General features: G+C 49.5%; 1 protein-coding gene across 1 annotated transcript in view; it reads right to left on the minus strand.

Annotated features, from left to right (window-relative positions):
• LOC137306700 (zinc finger protein 585A-like) overlaps positions 1–11,856 on the minus strand; it is a 132,078-nt gene extending 120,222 nt beyond the window's left edge. The window contains exons 1-3 of the mRNA XM_067976043.1: positions 10,673–11,856; positions 5,214–5,857; positions 1,247–1,885 (exon numbers count right to left, since the gene is read on the minus strand). Coding sequence (XP_067832144.1) covers positions 1,247–1,885; positions 5,214–5,840 — 1,266 coding nt within the window. The 5' untranslated portion in view covers positions 5,841–5,857; positions 10,673–11,856. The remainder of the gene's footprint in view (positions 1–1,246; positions 1,886–5,213; positions 5,858–10,672) is intronic.
• Between the last annotated feature and the right edge of the window lie 12,464 nt (positions 11,857–24,320).

The following is a 24,320-nucleotide window of genomic DNA, read 5'->3' on the forward strand; positions in this document are numbered from 1 at the left end:
GAGGGGAGGGAGAAGAGGAGAAGAATTGCTCGAGGTTATCACAGTAGATCAGAGTGAAGAGCCAGACCGGCCTTCCATCACATGCTCTAGTCTACAGCCCACCTACTGGAGTCCAGAGGTGACAGATGTGCTGGGGATTCAGGAGGAGGTGGCAAGGTAATGATAGAGGTGAAGAAAACTAGTGCGTGAGCACAAGACCAGGGATGAGAATGTTCAGAGTTTGTGATTTTTTATAAAAATTTTAAATGTGGATAGAAATCTGCAGAGGACGGTGAAATATGAAGTGACTCGAAGTCTCATGTTACCAATGAGATGGAGGGCTGGCCGTGCACGTGGGAACATGTGGAGAGGAGGAATTTAGAGAGAGGACGAGACTGAAGGAGGAGGACAGCTCTCACCCGTACTGCTTTCCTCCGACTTACCCCACCTCCCATTTTACCCCTTCCCATTGGGCACTTGTCCATCTAGGAGCATGTCTCCCCTCCTCTTCATCGTGGCAGTGTTGCCGTGGAGGCAGCAGACCAGACACAAGACATCCCCCAGGTCCTCGGGCTCGTACAAGCAGATGGCAGGGTTGCCACCCGCCTGGTCTGAGTGGGCGAGAGGTAAACTGGACACCCAAAAGTCTGGTGTTTTCAAGTGTTGCTCTCTTTTTTTTCCCCCCCCCTTTCAGACATTAGCTCCTGGGGTTAATGTTTCATGGCCATCTTTCATGGGCAACGCTCAACCCAGCTTTCTTCCCAACCCCCCCCGCCTCTGGTTTTGGACTTGGCACAAAAGGTGGCACCTTCCCCAGGTGGTTTGGGTGCCAGGATCAGCATTGGAGCAAGCTTGGCACCTGGACATTCCCTTAGCCACCGGGAGGCGTATGGCACTGTTGGGGGGGGAAGGGAGAATCAGAAGGAAAGATAAACTTCAATGAGAGTTTGCTCCCCCCAATCCACGGACAGTTTATTGCTAACGCCAGCCCCTCGCGCCCATCTCTTGCGAGTGGAGCTGGAACCACGGGTGCCAGTTTATCACGCCATGAACCCGCTCTGCTTGGCTCCTTCGCAATGCACAGGGTCGTCAGGGCCATTGAGGAGGCCACAGCGGTTCCAGCAGCGCTGGTGCGCAGGAGGGCGAATGGAGAAAGGTCCAGACTGGGTTTTTGGCGAGCGAGTTATCAGCTATGGAGAAGCTCGGTCTTAAAAAGCCTCGGCCAACCAGGCGCTAAGCGCGTCCCGAGGGGTCGCGACCGGTTTACCTCATCTCGCCCGTTCTCCGCCGGAAGCGGCCGGTGCGCTGGCGACGGGGAATCCGGTTTCTGGTCCGGCCCGCGCAGGCCGCAGGGAAACGGCCTCTCGGCCGCGTGCGTCCGGGCGTGCTGGCGGAGGCCGCTCGGATCGTTGAAGGCCTTCCCGCAGGCGCGGCAGGCGAACGGCCGCTCCCCGGTGTGCGTGCGCTCGTGTCGCCGGAGGTTGCACTGCTTGTTGAAGCTCTTGCCGCAGGCGGCGCAGTGGAAGGGCTTCTCGCCCGTGTGGGTCAGCTGGTGCATGGCCAGGGCCGACGACTGGCTGAACTCTTTCCCGCAGGCCGGGCACTTGAAGGGCTTCTCGCCCGTGTGCGTGCGCTCGTGCTTGCGGAAGTTGGAGGGGTCGATGAACCCCCGGCCGCAGACGGGGCACTTCAGGGGCTTCTCCCCGGTGTGGGTCAGCAGGTGCAGCTTCAGGTGGGAGTTACGGTCGAAGCTCTTCCCACACTCGGAGCACAGGAAGCGTTTCTGGCCATCTTGGAGCTCCTGGCAGTATCCGGACCCCTTGGAAATGAGCCCGTCCTGGGGCGTCCCCATTGGTTGAAGGAGAGAGTCTGGTTGCTGCAAATTCTGCATTGGGATCGCTGACTTCTAGAATGGATGGATCACAAATGACAGTGTTCGTTTAGCAGAGCGACCACCCTCTCCTCCCCAGTGCCAGAGCGACCACCCTCTCCTCCCCAGTGCCAGAGCGACCACCCTCTCCTCCCCAGTGCCAGAGCGACCACCCTCTCCTCCCCAGTGCCAGAGCGACCACCCTCTCCTCCCCAGTGCCAGAGCGACCACCCTCTCCTCCCCAGTGCCAGAGCGACCACCCTCTCCTCCCCAGTGCCAGAGCGACCACCCTCTCCTCCCCAGTGCCAGAGCGACCACCCTCTCCTCCCCAGTGCCAGAGCGACCACCCTCTCCTCCCCAGTGCCAGAGCGACCACCCTCTCCTCCCCAGTGCCAGAGCGACCACCCTCTCCTCCCCAGTGCCAGAGCGACCACCCTCTCCTCCCCAGTGCCAGAGCGACCACCCTCTCCTCCCCAGTGCCAGAGCGACCACCCTCTCCTCCCCAGTGCCAGAGCGACCACCCTCTCCTCCCCAGTGCCAGAGCGACCACCCTCTCCTCCCCAGTGCCAGAGCGACCACCCTCTCCTCCCCAGTGCCAGAGCGACCACCCTCTCCTCCCCAGTGCCAGAGCGACCACCCTCTCCTCCCAAGTGCCAGAGCGACCACCCTCTCCTCCCAAGTGCCAGAGCGACCACCCTCTCCTCCCAAGTGCCAGAGCGACCACCCTCTCCTCCCCAGTGCCAGAGCGACCACCCTCTCCTCCCCAGTGCCAGAGCGACCACCCTCTCCTCCCCAGTGCCAGAGTGACCACCCTCTCCTCCCCTCAGATATTTTTCCAATCTGAGCCCTCCCTTCATGATAATTACAGGCTGGGCATTTGTCCCCTAGACCAGAGAGAGGTTCCTCAGAAGTTTTTAACTCTCATTAAGGACCCCATAACTTATAGTTCGGGCCATGACTGTGCCCCTGTTACAAGTTTCAGTTTTGCTAGATAGTCTCAGGTTCGGCATCACTGCTGAAATTTACTTTTCTGAACAACAAATGCTCAGGACGTAGTCAGCACTGTGCTTAGGCGATGAGCTTCACAGCGACTAACTTTCTTACCAGATTGACAGGTTCCTTTCTTGGCTGAACAGGAAGCCGAGGGCTTAACCTGTGACCCTCCGCCAGCTCTCCATGCCGTAGGATTGGCCAGTTGAGCTGTTTCATTAACGGGTTCTTGGCACCTAAACCCTGCTGTGTGCAGATGAGCGCGGCCACTCCCAATCTACCTGCGGCCACTCCCAATCTACCTGCGGCCACTCCCAATCTACCTGCGGCCACTCCCAATCTACGGGCAAATGTTTTTAATGAACCTCCCATTGTCTCAAGTCCATATGGTACGCAGGAAGAGTCTGGACAGAAGTCACCATCGCACCCCCAAGGCCGAGCCACTTTTAGAAACAAATACTCTGCTGACTGACACACTACAATTAGCCAGTGCACACTGTCAAATCCAGTTCCTCCTAGAAAACTGGTTCTATCTCCTCTGGCTCCTCCAAACTTATTCCCTCCTTTATACAAAGATCATTTCTGCATCTTTGAGGGAGTTGGGAGTCCCAAGTTCAGGTCTCCGAGGGAGACAAGGCAGCTACAACCGTTAAGCAGTCCCTCACCGACACCAAAAAGCAGCGGTTCTTGCCCAGTCTGTGTGGCCCCTTCCAGTTCCAGAGACGGAGACCAGCATCTCACTGGGTAGTGACTACTGGCAAACGTGCACTATACCCGGTATAGGGGTAGATGGCACCTGGCAACCTGCAGGGGGTCACTAGGACGGGAGGGCAGTGCCCTCGGGCAGGAGTCACCACCTGGCATGTAACGTACTTGCTTTTAGTATTTCTATTTTTATTTTCCTTATTTATCTCTCTCTCTCGCACTAACGGTCAGGGCTATTAATGAAGGCAGTGTTCACCCATACTCCTCAGTGTCTGAAACCACTCCAGGTTCATTAAGTGATGAGAGGGCTTTCACGAGCGAAACAGTATGGTGACATTTGACTCAACTGCTGTGAAACTAACTCAGCAGATACACAAGTGAAAATCACTTCCTGGGCACTTTTAAACACACACCTCAACACTGGTGTGTGAAAGAGTGTGAGGTTAACCTTAACGACAGCTAGAGCATAACTACACTCGCAAACGCAAAGAGGGATTTCCCCTCAAAACATGATTGACTACAGCCACTGAAGGAATAACTCCCTCTTACAGATACGCAGGCTCGTGCAGCAGAGGCTTACTTGACGCTAACCAGGGGAAGCATTAAAATACAGCGGTGAAAGTACAGGCCGGAGAGGTCACTTCACACCGTGTACACCGGTGAAAGTACAGGCCGGAGAGGTCACTTCACACCGTGTACACCGGTGAAAGTACAGGCCGGAGAGGTCACTTCACACCGTGTACACCGGTGAAAGTACAGGTCGGAGAGGTCACTTCACACCGTGTACACCGGTGAAAGTACAGGCCGGAGAGGTCACTTCACACCGTGTACACCGGTGAAAGTACAGGCCGGAGAGGTCACTTCACACCGTGTACACCGGTGAAAGTACAGGCCGGAGAGGTCACTTCACACCGTGTACACCGGTGAAAGTACAGGTCGGAGAGGTCACTTCACACCGTGTACACCGGTGAAAGTACAGGCCGGAGAGGTCACTTCACACCGTGTACAGCGGTGAAAGTACAGGTCGGAGAGGTCACTTCACACCGTGTACACCGGTGAAAGTACAGGTCGGAGAGGTCACTTCACACCGTGTACACCGGTGAAAGTACAGGTCGGAGAGGTCACTTCACACCGTGTACACCGGTGAAAGTACAGGCCGGAGAGGTCACTTCACACCGTGTACACCGGTGAAAGTACAGGTCGGAGAGGTCACTTCACACCGTGTACAGCGGTGAAAGTACAGGCCGGAGAGGTCACTTCACACCGTGTACACCGGTGAAAGTACAGGTCGGAGAGGTCACTTCACACCGTGTACACCGGTGAAAGTACAGGCCGGAGAGGTCACTTCACACCGTGTACACCGGTGAAAGTACAGGCCGGAGAGGTCACTTCACACCGTGTACACCGGTGAAAGTACAGGCCGGAGAGGTCACTGATCTGCAACACTTGTCTTTCTAAATTTATTGGTATTACCAGGGTCAGTTCACCTGTTGTGGTTTTCCTTCTAAGCTTGAAATACCACCTCCTCTTCCCTCTCCCTCCTCCCTACAGCCTCCCCGTTCAGATAGAGACTCAATACTTCAGCTCCTGTTCCTTCCCGGGACCTTAAAAGTGTGGAACATCTACTGCCCACAATCGACAAGGGTTTAAAATCCCGCACTCGACTCACCTCGTTCTCTCTCCGCCTCTTCTCTGCCATGTGGAACAGCTTGTGTATGCCCAGCGCCGACCTCTGCTTGAACTCTCTGCCGCACACGCTGCACTGGAGGGGCCAGTCTGCCATGTGAACACGTTGGTGCTTCAGCAGCGAGAAGGGCTGGCTGAACTCTCGCTCGCAGTCGGGGCACTTGTAGGGCTCCTGCCCGGCGTGCGTGAGCTCGTGCCTGCGGAGGGAGCTCGCCCGGCCGAATTGCCTGCCGCAGGTCGGGCACGGGTACAGGCTCTCCCCGGCGTGGGCGCGCAGGTGGCACAGCAGGTGGGACGAGCAGCTGAATTTCTTCGCGCAGGTCGGGCACTGGTACAGGCGCTGCCCCGCGTGCGTGCGCTGATGGATCAGGAGTCTGGAGGAGTGGGCAAACTCCTTCCCGCAGACCGGGCATTTGAAACGCTGCTGCCCTTTGTGGACAGACAGGTGCTGCTCCAGGTGAGCGTACTGGCTGAAGCTCTTCCCGCACTCGGAGCAGATGAAGCAATCTTCCCAATCTTCGGAGCTCTGCCGACGTTCCGAGCACTTGGCGTTGCTGGGAAACGTCCCCTTCGGATGAGGGGCAGGGTCCGGCTGGTGCTCATCTTCCATTGCAGATGCCGCGAGTCCTGGGAGCGGGAGAAAGGGGAGTTACAGGTTAGTGGGGCTCTCTCCCCTTTACTAGTAGAGGTTCAAAAAACAACCGTCCCAAGACCCCAATCGCACGGGGCAACACCTCTGCCTTCAATAAGCATCCAGCTACACATGGCACAGAAATCGGACATCATGTTACAAGCAAACCAGCAACTAAAGGGCAGTTTACCACCCCCCTACCCTCCTGAACTGATACCATCGGACCCCACACAGAGACAGTCAGCCGTGGCACTCTATCTCCTGAGTCAGAAGGTCGTGGGCTCGGGCCCCGCTCCAGAGACTTGAGCAGAAAATCTAGGCCGACGCTCCCAGTGCCAGTACTGAGGGAGTGCTGCACTGTCGCAGGTGCCGTCTTTCGAATGAGACGTTAAACTGAGGCCCCGTCTGCCCCTCTCGGATGGGTGTAACGGCGCTATTAGAAGAGCAGGGGAGTTCTCCCCGGTTTCCTGGCCAACATTTATCCTTCAACCACCACAAAAGGGAGATTATCTGGTCATTTATCACATTGCTGTTTTGTGGGATCTTGCTGTGTGCAAACTGGCTGCTGCATTGCCAATATTACAACACTTCTAAAGTATTTCATTGGCTGTAAGGCACTTTGGGACTTCCGGAGGTCGTAAAAGTCGCTATAGAAATACGAGTCTTTCTTTCTTTCTCTGTCTTGCAGTCAGGCACACCAGCTGCAGCAGAATAGTGCACAACTCACTGCCACATGGAGCAGTCGAGGCGAAAAACATCGATAAGTACATGAGGGAGAAAGGATATGGGGATAGGGTGAGGTGAAGTAGGATGGGAGGAGGCTCGTGCGGAGCATAAATGCCAGCATGGACCAGTTGGACCGAATGGCCTGTTTCTGTGCTGTAAGTTCTATGTAACCACTCACAACGTAATATAAATTACTGCCCCACGGCACTGCTTGGAGAACAGGGTGAGTGTATTACACAGCAGACTTCATAGCAGTGAGGAGATGAGTACAGAGCTCCCCACAGTTAGACAACTACTGCTATAGTAGGGCATCGAGGTAGATTAGGGTGCGTTTATATTCACAATGCCCCTTGAGGTAGTACATGCATGGAGGCTGGTAAGAACAGGAGTAATGGAATGGGGGGGGGCAAGGTGTGAGGGCAGGGGGGGGGCTTTGAACAGGTTGCATTCCAAATCAGATGTAATTTGTGGAGTGCAGAAGCTGGGAGACCAGCTAAGAGAAGTTGAGTCTGGATGTTGTGATAACGGAATGAATATGAGCCTTAAAACACAACGTGGAAAGAAGTGGGCAGGGGATGCAGAGACTGGCGATAAATCAAGGGTGGAAATGCTTTAGTGATGGAAAGCATGCGGGGGAAAACACCATCAAGAAACACAGCAAGGCTCCACACCACTGGCCTCGGTCCAAGCTAGCAGTCAGGGGATCGGCACACTGGCACAGGCAGGAGCAGCGGGCAGCTTCAGCCCAAGCTAGCAGTCAGGGGAGTGGCACATTGGCACAGGCAGGAGCAGCGGGCAGCTTCAGTCCAAGCTAGCAGTCAGGGGATCGGCACAGGCAGGAGCAGCGGGCAGCTTCAGTCCAAGCTAGCAGTCAGGGGATCGGCACAGGCAGGAGCAGCGGGCAGCTTCAGTCCAAGCTAGCAGTCAGGGGATCGGCACAGGCAGGAGCAGCGGGCAGCTTCAGTCCAAGCTAGCAGTCAGGGGATCGGCACAGGCAGGAGCAGCGGGCAGCTTCAGTCCAAGCTAGCAGTCAGGGGATCGGCACAGGCAGGAGCAGCGGGCAGCTTCAGTTGTGCTTACAGCAGGAAAGGAGGCAATTTAGACTCATGGAAGACTAGATGTCAGACGGAGAGATGGAGAGAGACAGCAGAGATAAAGCTGGACGCCATCACATATGGAACCTGACCCTGTGCTTCCAAATGATGGCGGAGGGTCAGCATATCGATGGGTGGTGGGAGGGGGGGGGAAATGAGGATGCAGCTCTGGAACACCCTAGTGGTGACCATGCAGACAAAGGGGGAGAACCAATACAAAAATACACGAGGGCTTCTCTGGAACCAGCAGAAATCAGCACCACAGAAGTGAACTTCATGGGAGGGTGGAATAGTCAAGTATCAAAGGGACCAGAAAGATCAAGGATTGGGGCAGGGTGGGGGGGAAAGAGGGGAAAGAGTGAAACTGCACTCTCAGATCTAGGGGATATCATCACCGACAGACTACGGGCAAGATAGAAACCAGGCTGCAGTGCTGCAACAGGGGACAATGGAGACGGAGATATGTAGTTGAGTCAACACCATATTCCAGGATGATGTTTTCATATCTCCCCTGGGGAACAGTGTGGAGTAGTGGAAGGATTCACAGGCTGATCGACAGGGTGAACGCCCCTTCCACCTCCATAACCATCTTTATACCAGCCGCTAGCGGGGTTAGTCCTGTACAGCAAGGGGGTTTTATGGGCTCCCACAACCCATACGATGAGGGAGGGGCCACCCACCAGACACCAGAGTTCCACTGGAAGTCAATCCAAAGACGGAGCTCCGGCCCCCGCTCCCCGGGGCAGCCCGATCGAACCCTGCACCTTCTGATTCAGAGGCAGGAACGCCACCACTGAGCCACAGGCTTTGCTCGTTCCAGGATTTGAGGGGAGAGATCACGTGGGGCAGGGCGATAATTGAAAGAGGACGGAGAGGTCGACGGTATCTTTTTGAGGAGGGAGAGGGAACGACGACAGCTCCTTTGAAGGGGGTAGGGACAATGTCAAAAATAGACTGATGACAGCAAATAGGAGGCTGAAGAGGGTCCAGAAATGAGCAGGCGGGCTTTATGAGCAAGAAGAGTTTCCTGAGGTCAGGGGAGGGGTTCAGGGCACAGTTGGCAGTAAACTGCAAGCGGGTCAGACTATCCACATGGCCAGATAGGAGTTTGAAAGTGGAGAAACTGCAAATGGCTCGAAGTTGAGGTTGGTGGTGGGGAGCGCGGGTGCAGTTAGGGAGGTGGAGAAAGGACAAGGGGTGGCAGGAGAATTAGGCAAGGAAAGACATGGAGAAGCTCGGGTCTGGAGCGGCAGCCATTTTGTGAAAGACAACCAGGAGCAAGAGCAACTAACTTAGAATATAATCCAAGTAACTGAGCAAATGGAGGCAAACCAAGTCAAGCGGATGACAATAATTAATGAGGAAAGTTAGGAACAGGAGGGACGCAGTGGACACGGAAGTTAACAAGCCTTGGTCAGCAACAAAGAAAAGTTTACCGAAAGTTCAAGGGGAGCAAACTGGGAGATGGGCCTCAGTATATGCAGCCAGCCAATAACCAAGAGGAAGATAATGATGGCAAGAGGGGCCAGGGGAAAAGGCCAAAGATGCCGTAGGATCAGAGGCCAACAAGGCCGAGCGGGGCCGCATGGCCTACTCCCGCTCCTATTTCTTATATTCTTAATCCTCTTCTTCGAATATTGCACTGCGGCTCAAGAGGGCTGAAATAAAAACAGGCCTCTGGAGCAGTCTTTTTTTAAATTCACTCTGGGTATGCGGGCATCGCTGGCAAGGCCGGACGTTTATTGCCCATTCACTAGTCGCCTTGAGGAGTTTGATATGACTTAGTGGGTTGCAGGGCCACTTCAGAGAGCAGTTAAGAGCCAACCGCGTTGGGTATGAGACTGGAGTCACATATGGACCAGACCGGGTAAGGACGGCAGGTTTCCATCCCTAAGTGGGCATTAGTGAACCAGGTGGGTTTTTAAAAAAGACAATCTGACACAGCTTCACGGTCACTTGTACTGATACCAGCTTTACATTTAAACGGAACTCAAATTCTCAAACTGCCATGGTGGGATCTGAACTCACGTTCTCTGGGTTACAAGTCCAGAAATAGAACCACTATATCACCGTCCGTCCGAGCCTCAGCCTTACACCTCCAGCAAATGCCGATAAAAAGTGCTATGGAAGAGTTAAGACAGCGTTACGACACTCCTCCAGCATTTGGAAGAAGATACCCATCGTTCTCTCTCTCTCTCTCTCTCTCTCCTCCTCCGCCCCCTCAGGAGACACCTCCCAGGGGCCTCGCAGGCTCCCACTCCAAAAAAAAAAATAAAACTACAGGCAGCTCGAGTTACATCCGCAGGAGAGACTGGAGAAGCTTGGGTTGTTCTTAGAGCAGAACAAGGTTAAGGGGAGATTTAATCGAGGTGCTCATAATCATGAAGGGCTTTGATAGAGTAAATAAGGAGAAACTGTTTCCAGTGGCGGGAGGGTCGGGAACCAGAGGCTGATCTGTATCTGAACTCCATCCACCTATCGTAGTTCAGTAACACTTAATACGCTTGCCTAACAAATTTTCAATTGACTTTTTTTTGTGGAGGGGGGGAGAGAGTTCCAGATTCCCACTCCCCTTTGTGTGAAGAAGTGACATCACCCCTGAACGGCCTGGCTCTAATTTTAAGATTCTGCCCCCTTGTTCTGGACTCCCCCCCACCAGAGGAAATAGTTTCTCTCTATCGACCCCTATCAAATCCTTTAATCATCTTAAACACCTCGATTAGATCACCCCTTAATCTTCTACACTCGAGGGAATACAAGCCCAGTCTGTGCAACCTGTCCTCGTAATTTAACCCTCTAAGCCCAGATATCATTCTGGTGAATCTGCTCCGCACCCCCTCCAAGGCCGATATATCCTTCCTGAGGTGCGGTGCCCAGAACTGAACACAGTACCCTAATTGGGGACTGACAAGAGCTTTATATAACTGTAAAAAGTAGGAGACCACAAATTGTTGGGGCAAGGCGGTTCGATATGTCTGGTTAGATATTTACCGCAGTCTTTGACAACAGCAGCCGGTTTTGACGTCTGACAAAACTGGTCCAGGATCACCACCACAGGCCGTCCAATTAAAAAAAAACTGTAATGACTTCAAGATCCAGACAAATACTAATAGTAACACCTCCAAATAAAACATTCCCCATGTGCACGATCTCGAAGAAAAAACAATTCCTCACACCCCTGCATCAAGCCGACTCCACAACACAGGCTGCTCCTCTGCACAGGGATAAGGCAGCGAGAAGCAACCGAGGTAACCGCACACATGGCCTGCGCATCGCCTGCAGATTTTCAAAAACTGTAGCGCTCTCCCCTCGAGTCAGAAGGTCCCCCTCGAGCCCCCACTCCAGAGACTTGAGCCTCGTAATCCAGGCCGACACTCCCACTGCCCAGTACTGAGGGAGCGCCGCACTGTCGGAGGCGCCGTCTTTCTGATGGGACGTTAAACGGAGGCCCTGCCTGCCCCTCTCAGGTGGAGGGAAGAGCAGTGGGGGGGGGGGGGGGGGGGAAGTTCTCCTCAGTGTCCTGGCCAATATTTATCCCTCAACCAAAACCACAGATGATCTGGTCATTTATCTAATTGGAAAGTGGGATCTTGCTGTGCACAAAGTGGCTGCCACCATTTCTACTGAATAAAATCAGAGTAAGGGGCGGGGGGGCATCCCTGATGTGGGATCTTGCTGTGCACAAAATGGACACCACCTTCCCTACTGAATAAATTCAGGGTAACTTGGGGGGCAGCCCTGATGTGGGATCTTGCTGTGCACAAAATGGTTGCCACCTTCCCTACTGAACACACTCAGGGTAACTTGGGGGAGGGAGGGAGAGGGGGGGGAAGCCCTGTTGTGGGATCTTGCTGTGCACAAAATGGACACCACCTTCCCTACTGAACACACTCAGGGTAACTTGGGGGAGGGAGGGGGGGGGGGCTGTTGTGGGATCTTGCTGTGCACAAAATGGCTGCCACCCTTTCCATTGAATAAACTCAGTTGCCGGGCGGGCTTCAATCCCTGCTGTGGGATCTTGCTGTGCTGTGAGAGGCTGGACCCAAGACCCCGAGGGGAGGGGGGGGGGGAGAGGGAGAGACTGGGCCCAGGACCCGAGGCCCGAGGGGAGGGAGGGACAACCCGTGACAGGGGGGGGGTCGGGGAGGCCCCGGCCCGATGAACAATGAAGCCCCCTGCCCTGCCCTGCCCTCACTCCCCCCCACCCCCGGCCGGACCCCCTCACCCACCTTCGGGCCTCCTCTTTGTGCCGAGCGCCCGCCGACCTCCTGCTCGCCGCCCACCGCCAGCTCGCTGACTGACAGCGGCCGCCGGCCAATCAGCGCCGGGCAAAGGGGGGGCGGGACTTCCGCCGCGCGGGGGGGGGGGGCGGGGCGAGGGGAGCAGTCCGGGCGCCGTTTGACGTCACGGCTCCCTCCCTCCACACCACGCCCACCCGGCACTGCGCGTGCGCGGCCGCCGCGCCGGCACCTTTTGACGCTTGCGAGGCCGTCACCCGCGCCTGCGCAGGAAGATTTGCGCCGCCGAAAGCAATAAATCCCCCTCCCCCCAACATTTCACTATTAAACACACACACACACATTTCACTATTAAACACACACACACACATTTCACTATTAAACACACACACACACATTTCACTATTAAACACACACATTTCACTATTAAACACACACACATTTCACTATTAAACACACACACATTTCACTATTAAACACACACACATTTCACTATTAAACACACACATATTTCACTATTAAACACACACACACACATTTCACTATTAAACACACACACACACATTTCACTATTAAACACACACATTTCACTATTAAACACACACACATTTCACTATTAAACACACACACATTTCACTATTAAACACACACACACACATTTCACTATTAAACACACACACACATTTCACTATTAAACACACACACACACATTTCACTATTAAACACACACACACACATTTCACTATTAAACACACACACACACACATTTCACTATTAAACACACACACACACATTTCACTATTAAACACACACACACACATTTCACTATTAAACACACACACATTTCACTATTAAACACACACACACACATTTCACTATTAAACACACACACATTTCACTATTAAACACACACACACACATTTCACTATTAAACACACACACACATTTCACTATTAAACACACAGACACATTTCACTATTAAACACACACACACACACACACATTTCACTATTAAACACACACACATTTCACTATTAAACACACACACACACACATTTCACTATTAAACACACACACATTTCACTATTAAACACACACACACACATTTCACTATTAAACACACACACACACATTTCACTATTAAACACACACACACATTTCACTATTAAACACACACACACACATTTCACTATTAAACACACACACACACATTTCACTATTAAACACACACACACACACATTTCACTATTAAACACACACACACACACATTTCACTATTAAACACACACACATTTCACTATTAAACACACACACACACATTTCACTATTAAACACACACACACACATTTCACTATTAAACACACACACATTTCACTATTAAACACACACACACACATTTCACTATTAAACACACACACATTTCACTATTAAACACACACACACACATTTCACTATTAAACACACACACACATTTCACTATTAAACACACACACACATTTCACTATTAAACACACACACACACACACATTTCACTATTAAACACACACACATTTCACTATTAAACACACACACACACACATTTCACTATTAAACACACACACATTTCACTATTAAACACACACACACACATTTCACTATTACACACACACACACATTTCACTATTAAACACACACACACACATTTCACTATTAAACACACACACACACATTTCACTATTAAACACACACACACACACATTTCACTATTAAACACACACACACACACATTTCACTATTAAACACACACACATTTCACTATTAAACACACACTGCCCACTCCGGGCCCGCCCTCAGCGCCCATTACCCTCCCGGGAAAGGAACACTGGCGTCACCGAAAACATTAAAACAAAACCAAAATGGCGGCGTTACAATACCTCTTGATATTACCCACAGTTCCGAGCGCGTGTGAAAGTCCCCTATTCCCCAAACAGCACCTGGTGATCAGTGAGGAGAGAGAGAGAGGGAGAGTGATAGAGAGAGTGAGAGATAGAGAGGGAGAGGGAGAGAGATATAGTGAGTGAGTGAGAGTGAGAGAGAGAGATAGAGAGTGAGTGAGTGATAGAGAGAGAGTGAGAGTGAGAGAGAGGGAGAGTGATAGAGAGAGAGTGAGTGATAGAGTGTGAGTGAGAGAGAGGGAGAGTCTTAGAGAGTGAGTGAGAGTGAGATAGAGAGTGAGAGAGAGTGAGTGAGTGAGAGAGAGATAGAGAGGGAGAGAGAGTGAGTGAGTGATAGATAGTGATAGAGAGTGAGTGAGTGAGAGAGAGATAGAGAGGGAGAGAGAGTGAGTGAGTGATAGATAGTGATAGAGAGTGAGTGAGTGATAGATAGTGATAGAGAGTGAGTGAGTGATAGAGATAGGGAAAGAGAGATAGTGAGTGAGTGATAGAGATAGGGAAAGAGAGAGTGAGTGAGTGACAGATAGTGATAGAGAGTGAGTGAGAGAGAGTTAGTGAGTGAGTGAGAGAGAGAGATAGATAGAGAGATAGAGAGAGAGTGAGTGAGTGATAGAAAGGGAGAGGGAGAGGGAGAGAGAGTGAGCAAGTGATAGAGAGTGAGAGGGAGAGAGAGAGAGTGAGTGATAGATAGTGATAGAGATAGAGAGAGTGAGTGAGTGAGTGATAGATATAGGGAAAGAGAGAGAGTGAGTGAGTGATAGAGAGAGAGAGTGAGTGAGTGATAGAGAGGGAGAGAGAGAGAGATAGAGTGAGTGATAGATAGTGAAAGAGAGAGAGATAGAGAGAGATAGAGTGAGTGATAGATAGTGAAAGAGAGAGATAGAGAGAGATAGAGTGAGTGATAGATAGTGAAAGAGAGATAGAGAGAGAGTGAGTGAGTGATATATAGTGATAGTGAGTGAGTGATAGAGAGAGTGAGTGATAGAGAGAGAGTGAGTGAGAGAGAGTGAGTGATAGAGGGAGAGAGAGTTAGAGAGTGTGATAGATAGTGAGAGAGAGAGAGAGAGAGATAGAGATAGTGAGAGAGAGAGATAGAGATAGTGATAGTGAGAGAGTGAGTGAGAGATAGAGATAGTGAGAGAGTGAGCGAGAGATAGAGAGTGAGTGAGAGATAGATAGAGAGTGAGTGAGTGAGTGAGTGATGGAGAGAGAGATAGAGTGTGAGATAGAGAGAGGGAAAGAGTGGGAGAGAGAGAGAGAGTGATAGATAGTGAGAGAGAGTGAGTGCGTGATAGAGAGAGTGAGAGAGGGAAAGAGTGAGAGAGGGAAAGAGTGAGAGAGAGAGAGATAGAGAGAGAGAGAGAGTGAGTGATACATAGTGATAGAGAGAGAGATATAGAGAGAGATATATATATAGAGAGAGAGTGAGTGATAGATGGAGAGAGAGAGATAGAGAGAGTGAGTGATAGATAGTGAGTGATAGAGAGTGAGTGAGTGATAGAGAGAGTGAGTGAGTGATAGAGAGAGTGAGTGATAGATAGTGATAGAGAGAGTGAGTGAGTGACTGAGAGAGAGTGACTGAGAGAGAGTGAGAGAGAGAGTGATAGATAGTGATAGAGAGTGACTGATAGAGATAGAGAGAGAGAGTGAGTGAGTGATAGAGAGGGAGGGAGATAGATAGAGAGAGAGTGAGAGAGTGAGTGATAGAGAGTGAGAGAGTGATAGATAGTGATAGAGAAAGAGTGAGTGAGTGATAGAGAGAGAGAGTGATAGAGAGAGAGTGAGTGAGAGAGTGATAGAGAGAGAGAGCGATAGAGAGCGAGTGAGTGAGAGAGTGATGGAGAGAGAGTGATGGAGAGAGAGTGATAGAGAGAGAGTGAGTGAGAGAGCGATAGAGAGAGAGAGCGATAGAGAGCGAGTGAGAGAGCGATAGAGTGAGAGAGCGATAGAGAGCGTGAGATAGAGAGAGTGAGTGATAGATAGAGAGAGTGAGTGAATGATTGAGAGAGAGTGAATGATTGAGAGAGAGTGAATGATAGAGAGAGAGTGAATGATTGAGAGCGAGAGTGAGTGAGTGATAGAGTGAGTGAGTGATAGAGTGAGTGAGTGATAGAGTGAGTGATAGAGAGAGTGAGTGAGTGTTTGAGAGTGAGTGAGTGATAGAGAGAGTGAGTGAGTGATAGATAGAGAGAGAGAGTGAATGATTGAGAGAGAGTGAATGATTGAGAGAGAGAGAGTGAATGATTGAGAGCGAGAGTGAGTGAGTGATAGAGTGAGTGAGTGATAGAGAGTGTGAGTGAGTGTTTGAGAGTGAGTGAGTGAGTGATAGAGAGAGTGAGTGAGTGTTTGAGAGTGAGTGAGTGAGTGATAGAGAGAGTGAGTGAGTGATAGAGAGTGAGTGAGTGAGAGAGAGTAAGTGAGTGAGTGATGGATAGAGAGAGAGAGAGAGTGAGTGAGTGAGAGATAGATAGAGAGAGTGAGTGGGTGATAGAGAGAGAGTGGGTGAGATAGAGAGAGAGTGAATGATTGAGAGAGAGTGAATGATTGAGAGAGAGAGAGTGAATGATTGAGAGCGAGAGTGAGTGAGTGATAGAGTGAGTGATAGAGTGAGTGAGTGATAGAGTGAGTGAGTGATAGAGAGTGTGAGTGAGTGTTTGAGAGTGAGTGAGTGAGTGATAGAGAGTGGGTGAGTGTTTGAGAGTGAGTGAGTGAGTGATAGAGAGAGTGAGTGAGTGAGTGATAGAGAGAGTGAGTGAGTGATAGAGAGTGAGTGAGTGAGAGAGAGTAAGTGAGTGAGTGATGGATAGAGAGAGAGAGAGAGTGAGTGAGTGAGAGATAGATAGAGAGAGTGAGTGGGTGATAGAGAGAGTGAGTGGGTGATAGAGAGAGAGTGGGTGATAGAGAGTGGGTGATAGAGAGAGAGAGTGAGTGAGCGATAGAGAGAGTGAGTGAGCGATAGAGAGAGAGTGAGTGAGCGATAGAGAGAGAGTGAGTGAGCGATAGAGAGTGAGTGAGTGATAGATAGTGAGTGAGGGAGAGTAAGTGAGTGATAGAGAGAGAGTGAATGATTGAGAGAGTGTGAGTGAGTGATAGAGAGAGTGTGAGTGAGTGATAGGGAGAGAGTGTGAGTGAGTGATAGGGAGAGAGTGAGTGAGTAATAGAGAGAGAGTGAGTGATAGAGAGTGAGTGAGTGGGTGATAGAGAGAGAGTGAGTGATAGAGAGAGTGAGTGAGTGGGTGATAGAGAGAGAGTGAGTGATAGAGAGAGTGAGTGAATGATTGAGAGGGTGAGTGAGTGATAGAGAGTGAGTGAGTGGGTGATAGAGAGAGAGTGAGTGAGTGATAGAGATAGGGAAAGAGAGTGAGTGAGTGATAGATAGTGATGGAGAGTGAGTGAGTGATAGAGATAGGGAAAGAGAGTGAGTGAGTGATAGAGATAGGGAAAGAGAGAGAGTGAGTGAGTGATAGATAGTGATAAAGAGTGAGTGATCGAGATAGGGAGAGAGTGAGTGAGTGATAGATAGTGATAGAGAGTGTGAGTGATAGAGAGCGATAGAGAGAGAGTGAGTGAGTGAGAGAGAGAGATAGATAGAGAGATAGAGAGAGAGTGAGTGAGTGATAGAGAGGGAGAGAGTGAGTGAGTGATAGAGAGGGAGAGGGAGAGAGAGAGAGTGAGCAAGTGATAGAGAGGGAGAGGGAGAGAGAGAGAGAGAGAGTGAGTGATAGATAGTGATAGAGACAGAGAGAGTGAGTGATAGAGATAGGGAAAGAGAGAGAGTGAGTGAGTGATAGAGAGAGAGAGTGAGTGAGTGAGTGATAGAGAGGGAGGGAGAGAGAGATAGAGAGAGATAGAGGGAGAGAGAGATAGTGAAACAGAGAGATAGAGAGAGATACAGTGAGTGATAGATAGTGAAAGAGAGAGAGATAGAGAGAGAGTGAGTGAGTGATATATAGTGATAGTGAGTGATAGAGAGTGAGTGAGTGATAGAGAGAGAGTGAGTGTGATAGAGAGTGAGTGAGTGATAGAGAGAGTGAGTGAGAGAGAGAGTGAGTGAGTGATAGAGAGGGAGAGGGAGAGAGAGAGTGAGCAAGTGATAGAGAGGGAGAGGGAGAGAGAGAGAGTGAGTGATAGATAGTGATAGAGATAGAGTGAGTGATAGAGAGTGAGTGAGTGAAAGAGATAGGGAAAGAGAGAGAGTGAGTGAGTGATAGAGAGAGAGAGTGAGTGAGTGATAGAGAGGGAGGGAGAGAGAGATAGAGAGAGATAGAGTGAGTGATAGATAGTGAAAGAGAGAGAGATAGAGAGTGAGTGAGTGATATATAGTGATAGTGAGTGAGTGATAGAGAGTGAGTGAGTGATAGAGAGTGAGTGAGTGATAGAGAGAGAGTGAGTGTGATAGAGAGTGAGTGATAGGGAGAGAGTGAGTGATAGAGAGAGAGTGAGTGATAGAGAGAGTGAGTGTGATAGAGAGTGAGTGATAGGGAGAGAGTGAGTGAGTGATAGAGGGTGAGTGTGATAGAGAGAGAGTGAGTGTGATAGAGAGAGAGTGAGTGTGATAGAGAGAGAGTGTGATAGAGAGAGAGTGAGTGTGATAGAGAGAGAGTGAGTGAGTGATAGAGAGAGAGAGCGAGTGATAGAGGGTGAGTGTGATAGAGAGAGAGTGAGTGTGATAGAGAGAGAGTGAGTGTGATAGAGAGAGAGTGTGATAGAGAGAGAGTGAGTGTGATAGAGAGAGAGAGTGAGTGAGTGATAGAGTGAGTGAGTGATAGTGAGTGGGTGATAGAGTGAGTGAGTGATAGAGAGAGAGAGTGAGAGAGAGAGTGAGTGAGAGAGAGAGAGTGAGTGATAGAGGGAGAGAGAGTTAGAGAGTGTGATAGATAGTGAGAGAGAGAGAGTGAGAGATAGAGATAGTGAGAGAGAGAGATAGAGATAGTGATAGTGAGAGAGTGAGTGAGAGATGGAGATAGTGAGAGAGAGAGATAGAGATAGTGATAGTGAGAGAGTGAGTGAGAGATGGAGATAGTGAGAGGGTGAGTGAGAGATAGAGATAGTGAGAGAGTGAGTGAGAGATGGAGATAGTGAGAGAGTGAGCGAGAGATAGAGAGTGAGTGAGTGATGGAGAGAGAGATAGAGAGTGAGATAGAGAGAGGGAAAGAGTGGGAGAGAGAGAGAGAGTGATAGATAGTGAGAGAGAGTGAGTGCGTGATAGAGAGAGTGAGAGAGGGAAAGAGTGAGAGAGGGAAAGAGTGAGAGAGAGAGAGATAGAGAGAGAGAGAGAGTGAGTGATACATAGTGATAGAGAGAGAGATATAGAGAGAGATATATATATAGAGAGAGAGTGAGTGATAGATGGAGAGAGAGAGATAGAGAGAGTGAGTGATAGATAGTGAGTGATAGAGAGTGAGTGAGTGATAGAGAGAGTGAGTGAGTGATAGAGAGAGTGAGTGATAGATAGTGATAGAGAGAGTGAGTGAGTGACTGAGAGAGAGTGACTGAGAGAGAGTGAGAGAGAGAGTGATAGATAGTGATAGAGAGTGACTGATAGAGATAGAGAGAGAGAGTGAGTGAGTGATAGAGAGGGAGGGAGATAGATAGAGAGAGAGTGAGAGAGTGAGTGATAGAGAGTGAGAGAGTGATAGATAGTGATAGAGAAAGAGTGAGTGAGTGATAGAGAGAGAGAGTGATAGAGAGAGAGTGAGTGAGAGAGTGATAGAGAGAGAGAGCGATAGAGAGCGAGTGAGTGAGAGAGTGATGGAGAGAGAGTGATGGAGAGAGAGTGATAGAGAGAGAGTGAGTGAGAGAGCGATAGAGAGAGAGAGCGATAGAGAGCGAGTGAGAGAGCGATAGAGTGAGAGAGCGATAGAGAGCGTGAGATAGAGAGAGTGAGTGATAGATAGAGAGAGTGAGTGAATGATTGAGAGAGAGTGAATGATTGAGAGAGAGTGAATGATAGAGAGAGAGTGAATGATTGAGAGCGAGAGTGAGTGAGTGATAGAGTGAGTGAGTGATAGAGTGAGTGAGTGATAGAGTGAGTGATAGAGAGAGTGAGTGAGTGTTTGAGAGTGAGTGAGTGATAGAGAGAGTGAGTGAGTGATAGATAGAGAGAGAGAGTGAATGATTGAGAGAGAGTGAATGATTGAGAGAGAGAGAGTGAATGATTGAGAGCGAGAGTGAGTGAGTGATAGAGTGAGTGAGTGATAGAGAGTGTGAGTGAGTGTTTGAGAGTGAGTGAGTGAGTGATAGAGAGTGGGTGAGTGTTTGAGAGTGAGTGAGTGAGTGATAGAGAGAGTGAGTGAGTGATAGAGAGTGAGTGAGTGATAGAGAGAGAGTGAGTGAGATATAGAGAGAGAGTGAGTGATAGATAGTGAGTGAGAGAGAGTAAGTGAGTGAGTGATGGATAGTGATAGAGAGAGAGTGAGTGAGTGAGAGATAGATAGAGAGAGTGAGTGGGTGATAGAGAGAGTGAGTGGGTGATAGAGAGAGAGTGGGTGATAGAGAGTGGGTGATAGAGAGAGAGAGTGAGTGAGCGATAGAGAGAGTGAGTGAGCGATAGAGAGAGAGTGAGTGAGCGATAGAGAGAGAGTGAGTGAGCGATAGAGAGTGAGTGAGTGATAGATAGTGAGTGAGGGAGAGTAAGTGAGTGATAGAGAGAGAGTGAATGATTGAGAGAGTGTGAGTGAGTGATAGAGAGAGTGTGAGTGAGTGATAGGGAGAGAGTGTGAGTGAGTGATAGAGAGAGAGTGAGTGAGTAATAGAGAGAGAGTGAGTGATAGAGAGTGAGTGAGTGGGTGATAGAGAGAGAGTGAGTGATAGAGAGAGTGAGTGAGTGGGTGATAGAGAGAGAGTGAGTGATAGAGAGAGTGAGTGAATGATTGAGAGGGTGAGTGAGTGATAGAGAGTGAGTGAGTGGGTGATAGAGAGAGAGTGAGTGAGTGATAGAGATAGGGAAAGAGAGTGAGTGAGTGATAGATAGTGATGGAGAGTGAGTGAGTGATAGAGATAGGGAAAGAGAGTGAGTGAGTGATAGAGATAGGGAAAGAGAGAGAGTGAGTGAGTGATAGATAGTGATAAAGAGTGAGTGATCGAGATAGGGAGAGAGTGAGTGAGTGATAGATAGTGATAGAGAGTGTGAGTGATAGAGAGCGATAGAGAGAGAGTGAGTGAGTGAGAGAGAGAGATAGATAGAGAGATAGAGAGAGAGTGAGTGAGTGATAGAGAGGGAGAGAGTGAGTGAGTGATAGAGAGGGAGAGGGAGAGAGAGAGAGTGAGCAAGTGATAGAGAGGGAGAGGGAGAGAGAGAGAGAGAGAGTGAGTGATAGATAGTGATAGAGACAGAGAGAGTGAGTGATAGAGATAGGGAAAGAGAGAGAGTGAGTGAGTGATAGAGAGAGAGAGTGAGTGAGTGAGTGATAGAGAGGGAGGGAGAGAGAGATAGAGAGAGATAGAGGGAGAGAGAGATAGTGAAACAGAGAGATAGAGAGAGATACAGTGAGTGATAGATAGTGAAAGAGAGAGAGATAGAGAGAGAGTGAGTGAGTGATATATAGTGATAGTGAGTGATAGAGAGTGAGTGAGTGATAGAGAGAGAGTGAGTGTGATAGAGAGTGAGTGAGTGATAGAGAGAGTGAGTGAGAGAGAGAGTGAGTGAGTGATAGAGAGGGAGAGGGAGAGAGAGAGTGAGCAAGTGATAGAGAGGGAGAGGGAGAGAGAGAGAGTGAGTGATAGATAGTGATAGAGATAGAGTGAGTGATAGAGAGTGAGTGAGTGAAAGAGATAGGGAAAGAGAGAGAGTGAGTGAGTGATAGAGAGAGAGAGTGAGTGAGTGATAGAGAGGGAGGGAGAGAGAGATAGAGAGAGATAGAGTGAGTGATAGATAGTGAAAGAGAGAGAGATAGAGAGTGAGTGAGTGATATATAGTGATAGTGAGTGAGTGATAGAGAGTGAGTGAGTGATAGAGAGTGAGTGAGTGATAGAGAGAGAGTGAGTGTGATAGAGAGTGAGTGATAGGGAGAGAGTGAGTGATAGAGAGAGAGTGAGTGATAGAGAGAGTGAGTGTGATAGAGAGTGAGTGATAGGGAGAGAGTGAGTGAGTGATAGAGGGTGAGTGTGATAGAGAGAGAGTGAGTGTGATAGAGAGAGAGTGAGTGTGATAGAGAGAGAGTGTGATAGAGAGAGAGTGAGTGTGATAGAGAGAGAGTGAGTGAGTGATAGAGAGAGAGAGCGAGTGATAGAGGGTGAGTGTGATAGAGAGAGAGTGAGTGTGATAGAGAGAGAGTGAGTGTGATAGAGAGAGTGTGATAGAGAGAGAGTGAGTGTGATAGAGAGAGAGAGTGACGTGAGTGATAGAGTGAGTGAGTGATAGTGAGTGGGTGATAGAGTGAGTGAGTGATAGAGAGAGAGAGTGAGAGAGCAGAGTGAGTGAGAGAGAGAGAGTGAGTGATAGAGGGAGAGAGAGTTAGAGAGTGTGATAGATAGTGAGAGAGAGAGAGTGAGAGATAGAGATAGTGAGAGAGAGAGATAGAGATAGTGATAGTGAGAGAGTGAGTGAGAGATGGAGATAGTGAGAGAGAGAGATAGAGATAGTGATAGTGAGAGAGTGAGTGAGAGATGGAGATAGTGAGAGGGTGAGTGAGAGATAGAGATAGTGAGAGAGTGAGTGAGAGATGGAGATAGTGAGAGAGTGAGCGAGAGATAGAGAGTGAGTGAGTGATGGAGAGAGAGATAGAGAGTGAGATAGAGAGAGGGAAAGAGTGGGAGAGAGAGAGAGGGAGTGATAGATAGTGAGAGAGAGAGAGAGTGAGTGCGTGATAGAGAGAGTGAGAGAGGGAAAGAGTGAGAGAGAGAGAGAAGATAGAGAGAGACGAGAGTGAGTGATACATAGTGATAGAGAGAGAGATATATAGAGAGAGATATATATATATAGAGAGAGAGTGAGTGAGTGTGAGAGAGAGTGAGTGATAGATGGAGAGAGAGAGATAGAGAGAGTGAGTGATAGATAGAGAGAGTGAGTGAGTGAGTGATAGAGAGAGTGAGTGAGTGATAGAGAGAGTGAGTGATAGATAGTGATAGAGAGAGTGAGTGAGTGACTGAGAGAGAGTGACTGATAGATAGTGATAGAGAGTGAGTGATAGAGAGAGAGAGAGAGAGTGAGTGAGTGATAGAGAGGGAGAGGGAAAGAGAGAGAGAGAGAGTGAGTGATTGATAGAGAGGGAGAGGGAAAGAGAGAGATAGAGAGAGTGAATGAGTGATTGAGAGAAAGAGTGAGTGTGTGATAGAGAGTGAGGGAGATAGATAGATAGAGAGAGAGTGAGAGAGTGATAGATAGTGATAGAGAAAGAGTGTGAGTGATAGAGAGAGAGAGTGATAGATAGTGAAGTCGAGAGTGAGAGTGATAGCGCGAGTGAGAGAGTGAGTGAGTGAGTGATAGAGAGAGAGTGAGTGAATGTATGAGAGAGAGAGAGAGTGAGTGAGTGATAGTGAGTGCGTGAGTGATAGTGACGTGAGTGAGTGATAGAGAGAGTGAGTGCGTGATAGAGTGAGTGGTGATCGAGAGGTGACGTGCGAAGGTGAGTAGAGCCGTGAGTGATTGAGTGAAGTGATAGAGAGTGGGTGATAGAGAGTGGGTGATAGAGAGTGAGGTGATAGAGAGAGGTGATTGGGTGATAGAGAGTGAGTGAGTGATAGAGAGTGAGTGGGTGATAGAGAGTGAGTGAGCGATAGAGAGAAGAGTGAGAGAGCAATAGAGAGTGAGTGAGTGAACGATAGAGAGAGAGTGAGTGAAGTGAGCGATAGAGAGAGAGTGAGTGAGTGAGCGATAGAGAGAGAGAGAAGTGAGCGATAGAGAGAGAGTGAGTGAGCGATAGAGAGAGAGTGAGTGAGCGATAGAGAGAGAGTGAGCAATAGAGAGAGAGTGAGTGGGCGATAGAGAGAGAGTGAGTGATAGAGTGAGTGAGCGATAGAGAGGGAGAGTGAGTGATCGAGAGAGAGTGAGTGAGTGATAGAGAGAGTGAGTGAATGATAGAGAGTGAGTGATTGTATGAGAGAGAGAGAGTGAGTGAGTGATAGAGAGAGAGTGAGTGATAGAGAGAGAGTGAGTGGCTGTGAACGATAGAGAGAGATTGAGTGAGTGATAGAGATAGGGAAAGAGAGAGAGAGTGAGTGAGTGATAGAGAGAGAGAGTGAGTGAGTGATAGAGAGTGAGTGAGTGATAGAGAGAGAGTGAGTGATAGAGAGAGAGTGAGTGGGTGAACGATAGAGAGAGAGTGAGTGAGTGATGGAGAGAGAGTGAGGTGAGTGATAGAGGAGGGAGGGACGAGAGAGATAGAGAGAGATAGAGTGAGTGATAGATAGTGAAACAGAGATAGAGAGAGTTAGTGAGTGATAGATAGTGAAAGAGAGAGAGATAGAGAGAGAGTGAGTGAGTGATATCTAGTGATAGTGAGTGAGTGATAGAGAGAGAGTGAGTGT

The sequence above is a fragment of the Heptranchias perlo genome, chromosome 44, assembly GCF_035084215.1.
Source record: "Heptranchias perlo isolate sHepPer1 chromosome 44, sHepPer1.hap1, whole genome shotgun sequence".
Classification (NCBI taxonomy): Eukaryota; Metazoa; Chordata; class Chondrichthyes; order Hexanchiformes; family Hexanchidae; genus Heptranchias; species Heptranchias perlo.